Here is a 10,760-nt window from a genome sequence, read left to right as displayed (position 1 = left end):
TCAGATCTGCCCCTATACTCCCCTGATATCCAGTGTCAGATCTGCCCCTATACTCCCCTGATATCCAGTGTCAGATCTGCCCCTATAGACCCTATTTGTTTCCCAGCCTTGAACATTTGCAATGTGTGTTGCTGTTCTGCTCCTGGTCAGTGACACCCATTCTCCTCTAAGTATTCCACCCAGCAGCTTCAGCGACGCCCATCAGCACCCTGACTGCAGTGTGTCACCCAGCAGCTGATCCGTCATCTATTCCTGCCACAGCTATCCAGAGCACACAGCCCATAGGACTCTGCACCCAGCGCTGCCGGCTTCCCGGGACTCTGCTCTCAGCCCAGGACTCTGCACCAAACTCTGCTCAGGACTCTGCACCAAACTCTGCTCTCAGCTCAGGACTCTGCACCAAACTCTGCTCAGGACTTTGCACCCAGCACTGCCGGCTTCCCGGGACTCTGCTCTCAGCCCAGGACTCTGCACCAAACTCTGCTCAGGACTCTGCACCAAACTCTGCTCAGGACTCTGCACCAAACTCTGCTTTCAGCCCAGGACTCTGCACCAAACTCTGCTCTCAGCTCAAGACTCTGCACCCAGCGCTGCCGGCTTCCCGGAACTCCGCTCTCAGCTCAGGACTCTGCACCAAACTTTGCTCTCAGCCCAGGACTCTGCACCAAACTCTGCTCTCAGCTCAGGACTCTGCACCAAACTCTGCTCTCAGCTCAAGACTCTGCACCCAGCGCTGACGGCTTCCCGGAACTCTGCTCTCAGCTCAGGACTTTGCACAAAACTCTGCTCTCAGCCCAGGACTCTGCACCCGACTCTGCTCTCAGCTCAGGACTCTGCACCCAGCGCTGACGACTTCCCGCGACTCTGCTCTCAGCTCAGGACTCTGCACCAAACTCTGCTCTCAGCCCAGGACTCTGTACCAAACTCTGCTCTCAGCTCAAGACTCTGCACCAAACTCTGCTCTCAGCTCAAGACTCTGCACCCAGCGTTGCCAGCTTCCTGGAACTGTGCTCTCAGCTCAGGACTCTGCACCAAACTCTGCTCTCAGCCCAGGACTCTGCACCCGACTCTGCTCTCAGCTCAGGACTCTGCACCCAGCGGTGACGGCTTCCCGGGACTCTGCTCTCAGCCCAGGACTCTGCACCAAACTCTGCTCTCAGCCGAGGACTCTGTACCAAACTCTGCTCTCAGGTCAGGACTCTGCACCCAGCCCAGGACTTTGCACCTGACTCTGCTCTCAGATCAGGACTCTGCACCCGACTCTGCTCTCAGCTCAGGACTCTGCTCCCGACTCTGCACCCAGCGCTGCCGGCTTCCCGGGACTCTCCTCTCAGCTCACGACTCTGTACCAAACTCTGCTCTCAGCCCAGGACTCTTCACCTGACTCTCCTCTCAGTCTAGGACTCTGCACCCAGCGCTGCCGACTTCCCGGGACTCTGCTCTCAGCTCAGGACTGTGCACCCAGCTCAGGACTCTGCACCCGACTCTGCTCTCAGCTCAGAACTCTGCACCCGACTGTGCTATCGGCCCAGGACACTGCACCCTGCGCTTCCGGCTTCCCGGGACTCTGCTCTCAGCTCAGGACTTTGCACAAAACTCTGCTGTCAGCCCAGGACTCTGCACCCGACTCTGCTCTCAGCTCAGGACTCTGCACCCGACTTTGCTCTCAGTCCAGGTCTCTGCACCCAGCGCTGTCGGCTTCCCGGGACTCTCCTCTCAGCTCAGGACTCTGCACCCGACTCTGCACCCAGCGCTGCCGGCTTCCCAGGACTCTCCTCTTAGCTCACGACTGTGTACCAAACTCTGCTCTCTGCCCAGGACTCTGCACCTGACTCTCCTCTCAGTCTAGGACTCTGCACACAGTGCTGCCGACTTCCCGGGACTCTGCTCTCAGCTCAAGACTGTGCACCCAGCCCAGGACTCTGCACCCGACTCTGCTCTCAGCCCAGGACTCTGCACCCAGTGCTGCCGGCGTCCTGGGACTCTGCTCTCAGCCCAGAACTCTGCACTTGACTTTGCCACTTGCCCTCTGCATCCAACAGTGCTTATTGCCTCGGACACTGCACTCAGCACAGGAATCTGTACCCAGCACTGCCGCCTGCCCAGGACTCTGCACCCGGCACTTCCGCCTGCCCAGACTCTGCACCTTGCACTGTGGCCTGCCCAGGGCTCTGCACTCAACTCTAATTTTGCCCAGCACTCTGCACCCGCCACTGCTGCCTGTCCAAGACTCTTCACCCGGCACTGCTGCCTGCCCAGGACTCTGCTCCCAGCACTTTCATCTGCCCAGGACTCTGCACCCAGCACTGCAGCCTGTCCAGGACTCTGCACCCAGCACTGCCGCCTGCCCAGGACTCTGCGCATGGCACTTCCGCTTGCCCAGGACTCTGCACTCAACTGTGACGCCTTCCCAGGACTTTGAACCTGGATCAGCCCCCTGCTCAGAACACTGACTCAGCACAGGACTCTGCAACCAGCACTACTGCCTGCTCAGGACTCTGCACCCGACTCTGACACCATCCCAGGACTCTGCACCCAGCACCTCCACCTGTACAGGAATCTGCAGCCAACTCTGCCTGCCAAGGTCTTTGCACGCGGCGCTGCTGTGTACCTAGAAAATACCACACACCACACACTTCAGGTCTTCTCAGGACTCTGCATTCAACTCTGACGTCTTCTCAGGACTCTGAACCCCGCACAGCCACCTTCCCAGGACTCTGCACCTGGCTCTGCCGCCTGCCCAGGACTCTGAATCCGGCACAGCCACCTGCCCAAAACTCTGCACCTGGCTCTGCCGCCTGCCTAGGACTCTGCACCTGGCTCTGCCGCCTGCCTAGGACTCTGCACCTGGCTCTGCCACCTGTCCAGGACTCTGCACCTGGCTCTTCCACTTGCTCAGGGGTCTGCACCTGGCTCTTCCACCTGCCCAGGACTCTGAACCCGGCACAGCCACCTGCCCAAAACTCTGCACCTGGCTCTGCCGCCTGCCTAGGACTCTGCACCTGGCTCTGCCGCCTGCCTAGGACTCTGCACCTGGCTCTTCCACCTGCCCAGGACTGTGCACCTGGCTCTTCCACCTGCCCAGGACTGTGAACCTGGCTCTTCCACCTGCCCAGGACTGTGAACCTGGCACAGCCACCTGCCCAGGACTCTGAACCCGGGACAGCCACTTGCCCAAATCTCTGCACCTGGCTCTGCCGCCTGCCTAGGACTCTGCACCTGGCTCTGCCGCCTCCCTAGGACTCTGCACCTGGCTCTGCCGCCTGCCTAGGACTCTGCACCTGGCTCTGACGCCTGCCTAGGACTCTGCACCTGGCTCTGCCACCTGTCCAGGACTCTGCACCTGGCTCTTCCACCTGCCCAGGACTCTGAACCTGGCACAGCCACCTGCCCAGGACTCTGCACCTGGCTCTGCCACCTGCCTAGGACTCTGCACCTGGCTCTGCCGCCTGCCTAGGACTCTGCACCCGGCACTGCCGCCTGCCCAGGACTCTGCACCCAAATCTGAATCCTTCACAGTACTCTGCACCACACACTTCAGTCTTCCCAGGACTCTGCATTCAACTCTGACGTCTTCTCAGGACTCTGAACCCTGCACAGCCACCTGCTCAGGACTCTGCATCTGGCTCTGCCGCCTGCCCAGAATTCTGCACCTGGCTCTGCTGCTTGCCCAGGACTCTGCACCTGATTCTGCCGTTTGCCCAGGACTCTGCACCTGGCTCTGCTGCTTGCCCAGGACTCTGCACCTGGCTCTGCCGTTTGCCCAGGACTCTGCACCTGGCTCTGCTGCCTGCCTAGGACTCTGTACCAGGCTCTGACACCTGCCCAAGATTCTGCACCAGGCTCTGCCGCCTGCCCAGGACTCTGCAACTGGCTCTGCTGCCTGCCTAGGACTCTGCACCTGGCTCTGCCGCCTGCCTAGGACTCTGCATCTGGCTCTGCCGCCTGCCTAGGACTCTGTGCCAGGCTCTGACACCTGCCCAAGATTCTGCACCAGGCTCTGCCACCTGTCCAGGACTCTGCACCTTGCTCTGCCACCTGCCCAGACCACTGATCTCAGCACCTTGACAGCTCCTGCGTCATCTTCTGCTGCCCCTTGCTGTCATGCAGCTGCTCCGAAGGGATCGGCTGCTGCTGGTTCTGGCGCTGTCCGCTCTCCTTGGCGCTGATATTTATTTCCACCTGTGGCCAGAGATCCAGGTTCGGCTCGGCCGGGGCTGCGTCTGTCAGGACTCTGTACAACATGTGCATGGTGCCACCATATCCAGTGCCAGCCACACTGCCGCCCCCACCAAGCCATACACTGGCTCCAAGCTGCAGCACCTCTTTTCTCATCCTCTGTACCAGGCAGCAGGAACCAAACCACTTGCCGAGGACCTGCTGCTCAACGCCCACGAGACCGTCCGCAGCCAGAAAAAGAGGGTGGCTAGATTCAACCGGTAAGATGGCGCAAACACCCCGCTAAAAAACGCTCTACCCCCAACCCACCAATGTGTCTGATCCCTAACCCTACTAACATGTACAAATAATGTACCTCCTCCTCTGACGTGTCCTCACCTGTGTATAATACCGTAACTCCTCATCTAACGTGTCCTCACCTGTGTATAATACCGTAACTTCTCATATAACGTGTCCTCACCTGTGTATAATACCGTAACTCCTCATCTAACGTGTCCTCACCTGTATATAATACCGTAACTCCTCATGTAACGTGTCCTCACCTGTGTATAATACCGTAACTTCTCATATAACGTGTCCTCACCTGTGTATAATACCGTAACTCCTCATCTAACATGTCCTCACCTGTGTATAATACCGTAACTTCTCATATAACGTGTCCTCACCTGTGTATAATACCGTAACTTCTCATATAACGTGTCCTCACCTGTGTATAATACCGTAACTCCTCATCTAACGTGTCCTCACCTGTGTATAATACCGTAACTTCTCATATAACGTGTCCTCACCTGTGTATAATACCGTAACTTCTCATATAACGTGTCCTCACCTGTGTATAATACCGTAACTTCTCATATAACGTGTTCTCACCTGTGTATAATACCGTAACTCCTCATCTGACGTGTCCTCACCTGTGTATAATACCGTAACTCCTCATCTAACGTGTCCTCACCTGTATATAATACCGTAACTTCTCATATAACGTGTCCTCACCTGTGTATAATACCGTAACTTCTCATCTAACGTGTCCTCACCTGTATATAATACCGTAACTCCTCATCTAATGTGTCCTCACCTGTGTATAATACCGTAACTTCTCATATAACGTGTCCTCACCTGTGTATAATACCGTAACTCCTCATCTAACGTGTCCTCACCTGTGTATAATACCGTAACTCCTCATCTAACGTGTCCTCACCTGTGTATAATACCGTAACTTCTCATATAACGTGTCCTCACCTGTGTATAATACCGTAACTTCTCATCTAACGTGTCCTCACCTGTATATAATACCGTAACTTCTCATCTAACGTGTCCTCACCTGTGTATAATACCGTAACTCCTCATCTAACGTGTCCTCACCTGTATATAATACCGTAACTCCTCATCTAACGTGTCCTCACCTGTGTATAATACCGTAACTTCTCATATAACGTGTCCTCACCTGTGTATAATACCATAACTTCTCATATAACGTGTCCTCACCTGTATATAATACCGTAACTTCTCATCTAACGTGTCCTCACCTGTGTATAATACCGTAACTCCTCATCTAACGTGTCCTCACCTGTATATAACACCGTTATTCCTCATCTAACGTGTCCTCACCTGTATATAATACTGTAACTCCTCATCTAACGTGTCCTCACCTATATATAATACCGTAACTCCTCATCTAATGTGTCCTCACCTGTGTATAATACCGTAACTCCTCATCTAACGTGTCCTCACCTGTATATAATACCGTAACTCCTCATCTAACATGTCCTCACCTGTGTATAATACCGTAACTTCTCATATAACGTGTCCTCACCTGTGTATAATACCGTAACTCCTCATCTAACGTGTCCTCACCTGTATATAATACCGTAACTCCTCATCCAACGTGTCCTCACCTGTATATAACACCGTTATTCCTCATCTAACGTGTCCTCACCTGTATATAATACCGTAACTCCTCATCTAACGTGTCCTCACCTGTATATAATACCGTAACTCCTCATCTAACGTGTCCTCACCTGTGTATAACACCGTAACTCCTCTTCTAACGTGTCCTCACCTGTGTATAATACCGTAACTCCTCATCTAACGTGTCCTCACCTGTGTATAATACCGTAACTTCTCATATAACGTGTCCTCACCTGTGTATAATACCGTAACTTCTCATATAACGTGTCCTCACCTGTGTATAATACCGTAACTCCTCATCTAATGTGTCCTCACCTGTGTATAATACCGTAACTTCTCATCTGACGTGTCCTCACCTGTGTAAAATACTGTAACTCTTCATCTAACGTGTCCTCACCTGTGTATAATACCGTAACTTCTCATATAACGTGTCCTCACCTGTGTATAATACCGTAACTCCTCATCTAACGTGTCCTCACCTGTATATAATACCGTAACTCCTCATCTAACGTGTCCTCACCTGTGTATAATACCGTAACTTCTCATATAACGTGTCCTCACCTGTGTATAATACCGTAACTTCTCATATAACGTGTCCTCACCTGTGTATAATACCGTAACTCCTCATCTGACGTGTCCTCACCTGTGTATAATACTGTAACTCCTCATCTAACGTGTCCTCACCTGTATATAATACCGTAACTTCTCATATAACGTGTCCTCACCTGTGTATAATACCGTAACTCCTCATCTAACGTGTCCTCACCTGTGTATAATACCGTAACTCCTCATCTAATGTGTCCTCACCTGTGTATAATACCGTAACTTCTCATATAACGTGTCCTCACCTGTGTATAATACCGTAACTCCTCATCTAACGTGTCCTCACCTGTGTATAATACCGTAACTCCTCATCTAACGTGTCCTCACCTGTATATAATACCGTAACTCCTCATCTAACGTGTCCTCACCTGTGTATAATACCGTAACTTCTCATATAACGTGTCCTCACCTGTGCATAATACCGTAACTCCTCATCTAACGTGTCCTCACCTGTATATAATACCGTAACTCCTCATCCAACGTGTCCTCACCTGTATATAACACCGTTATTCCTCATCTAACGTGTCCTCACCTGTATATAATACTGTAACTCCTCATCTAACGTGTCCTCACCTGTATATAATACCGTAACTCCTCATCTAACGTGTCCTCACCTGTGTATAACACCGTAACTCCTCTTCTAACGTGTCCTCACCTGTGTATAATACCGTAACTTCTCATCTAACGTGTCCTCACCTGTGTATAATACCGTAACTCCTCATCTAACGTGTCCTCACCTGTATATAACACCGTTATTCCTCATCTAACGTGTCCTCACCTGTATATAATACTGTAACTCCTCATCTAACGTGTCCTCACCTATATATAATACCGTAACTCCTCATCTAATGTGTCCTCACCTGTGTATAATACCGTAACTTCTCATATAACGTGTCCTCACCTGTGTATAATACCGTAACTCCTCATCCAACGTGTCCTCACCTGTATATAATACCGTAACTCCTCATCTAACGTGTCCTCACCTGTATATAATACCGTAACTCCTCATCTAACGTGTCCTCACCTGTATATAATACCGTAACTCCTCATCTAACGTGTCCTCACCTGTGTATAACACCGTAACTCCTCATCTAACGTGTCCTCACCTGTGTATAATACCGTAACTTCTCATCTAACGTGTCCTCACCTGTGTATAATACCGTAACTCCTCATCTAACGTGTCTTCACCTGTGTATAATACCGTAACTCCTCATCTAACGTGTCCTAACCTGTGTATAATACCGTAACTCCTCATCTAACGTGTCCTCACCTGTATATAATACCGTAACTCCTCATCTAATGTGTCCTCACCTGTGTATAATACCGTAACTTCTCATATAACGTGTCCTCACCTGTATATAATACTGTAACTCCTCATCTAACGTGTCCTCACCTGTATATAATACCGTAACTCCTCATCTAACGTGTCCTCACCTGTGTATAATACCGTAACTCCTCATCTAACGTGTCCTCACCTGTGTATAATACCGTAACTCCTCATCTAACGTGTCCTCACCTGTGTATAATACCGTAACTCCTCATCTAACGTGTCCTCACCTGTGTATAATACTGTAACTCCTCATCTAACGTGTCCTCACCTGTGTATAATACCGTTATTCCTCATCTAACGTGCCCTCACCTGTGTATAATACCGTTATTCCTCATCTAACGTGCCCTCACCTGTGTATAATACCGTTATTCCTCATCTAACGTGTCCTCACCTGTGTATAATACCGTAACTTCTCATGTAACATGTCCTCACCTGTGTATAATACTGTAACTCCTCATCTAACGTGTCCTCACCTGTGTATAATACCGTAACTCCTCATCCAACGTGTCCTCACTTGTGTATAATACCGTAACTTCTCATGTAACGTGTCCTCACCTGTGTATAATACCGTTATTCCTCATCTAACGTGCCCTCACCTGTGTATAATACCGTAACTTCTCATGTAACATGTCCTCACCTGTGTATAATACTGTAACTCCTCATCTAACGTGTCCTCACCTGTGTATAATACCGTAACTCTTCATCTAACGTGTCCTCACCTGTGCATAATACCGTAACTCCTCTAATGTGTCCTCACCTGTGTATAATACCGTAACTTCTCATGTAACATGTCCTCACCTGTATATAATACCGTAACTCTTCATCTAACGTGCCCTCACCTGTGTATAATACAGTAACTCCTCTAATGAGTCCTCACCTGTGTATAATACCTTAACTCCTCCTCTAATGTGTTCTCATCTGTGTATAACACCATAACTCCTCATCTAACGTGTCCTCACCTGTGTATAATACCGTAACCTCTCATGTAACATGTCCTCACCTGTATATAATACTGTAACTCCTCCTCTGACGTGTCCTCACCTGTGTATAATACCGTAACTCCTCATCTAACGTGTCCTCACCTTTGTATAATACCGTAACTCTTCATCTAACGTGTCCTCACCTGTGTATAATACCATAACTCCTCTAACGTGTCCTCACCTGTGTATAATACCGTAACTCCTCTAATGTGTCCTCACCTGTGTATAATACCGTAACTTCTCATGTAACATGTCCTCACCTGTGTATAATACCGTAACTCTTCATCTAACGTGCCCTCACCTGTGTATAATACAGTAACTCCTCTAATGTGTCCTCACCTGTGTATAATACCGTAACTCCTCCTCTAATGTGTTCTCATCTGTGTATAACACCATAACTCCTCATCTAACGTGTCCTCACCTGTGTATAATACCGTAACTTCTCATGTAACATGTCCTCACCTGTATATAATACTGTAACTCCTCCTCTGACGTGTCCTCACCTGTGTATAATACCGTAACTCCTCATCTAACGTGTCCTCACCAGTGTATAATACCGTAACTCTTCATCTAACGTGTCCTCACCTGTGTATAATACCGTAACTCCTCTAACGTGTCCTCACCTGTGTATAATACCGTAACTCCTCTAATGTGTCCTTACCTGTGTATAATACCGTAACTCCTCCTCTAATGTGTTCTCATCTGTGTATAACACCATAACTCCTCATCTAACGTGTCCTCACCTGTATATAATACCGTACCTCCGCCTATGACGACTCCTTACTTGAGTATAATAACGTACCTACGCCTCTCACAATTCCTCACCTGTGTATAATACTGTACCTCCATCTCTAATTTGTCCTCACCTGTATATTATACTGTACTTCCTCCTCTTACATGTCTTCACCTGTGCATAATACCGTACCTCCTCCTTTAACGTGTCCTCACCTGTGTGTAATACCGTACCTCCTCCTCTCACGGGTGTATAACTCTGTACCTTCACAGTTAATATGTCCACACCCCTCCCCCGCGGTCCCGTTAGTCATTGTTCTTTCCTGGTTGTGGTCAGTGGGGATTTTCTGATGACGAATCTTCCTGATTCTGAAATGTCTGCGGCTCCTTCACAATCTCGGGAGTGATGACTGTACACAGTTGCTCCACCATTGTATGTCCACTGTATGGAGGAAAGTATGGACACCCCGCAGTCACTGAGTTCTCGTCCCCCAGAGCAGAACATCCACACCCCCGGGTATAATATACGACCCCACGGGGGTATAACATCCACCCCGACCTCCCCGGGAGTATAACATCCACCTAAACCTCCCCGGGAGTATATCATCCACCTCAACCTCCCGGGAGTATAACATTCACCCCACCTCCCCAGGAGTATAACATCCACCTCAACCGTCCCGGGAGTATAACATCCACCTCAACCTGCCTGGGAGTAGAACATCCACCCTGACCTCCCCGGGGGTATAACATCCACCCCACCTCCCCAGGAGTATAACATCCACCCAACCGTCCCGGGAGTATAACATCCACCTCAACCTGCCTGGGAGTAGAACATCCACCCTGACCTCCCCGGGGGTATAACATCCACCCCACCTCCCCAGGGGTATAACATCCACCCCGACCTCTCCGGGAGTAGAACATTCACCCCCACCTCCCCGGGAGAATAACATCCACCCCGACCTTTCTGGGAGTATAACATCCACCCCCACCTCCCCGGGAGTATAACATTCACCCCCACCTCCCCGGGA

The 10,760-nt window shown here is 50.4% G+C and overlaps 1 protein-coding gene across 1 annotated transcript in view; it reads left to right on the top strand.

The window, feature by feature from the left end:
• Positions 1–263: 263 nt before the first annotated feature.
• FAM20A (FAM20A golgi associated secretory pathway pseudokinase) overlaps positions 264–10,760 on the top strand; it is a 154,501-nt gene continuing 144,004 nt past the window's right edge. Inside the window, exon 1 of the mRNA XM_073562690.1 lies at positions 264–4,439. Coding sequence (XP_073418791.1) covers positions 4,105–4,439 — 335 coding nt within the window. The 5' untranslated portion in view covers positions 264–4,104. The remainder of the gene's footprint in view (positions 4,440–10,760) is intronic.

Source organism: Dendrobates tinctorius, unplaced genomic scaffold (genome assembly GCF_039654945.1).
Source record: "Dendrobates tinctorius isolate UK_male_01 unplaced genomic scaffold, ASM3965494v1 ptg000364l, whole genome shotgun sequence".
In the NCBI taxonomy this organism is placed as follows: Eukaryota; Metazoa; Chordata; class Amphibia; order Anura; family Dendrobatidae; genus Dendrobates; species Dendrobates tinctorius.
The sequence above is the reverse complement of the archived record's forward strand: the minus strand, read 5'-3'. Positions and strand labels throughout refer to the sequence as shown.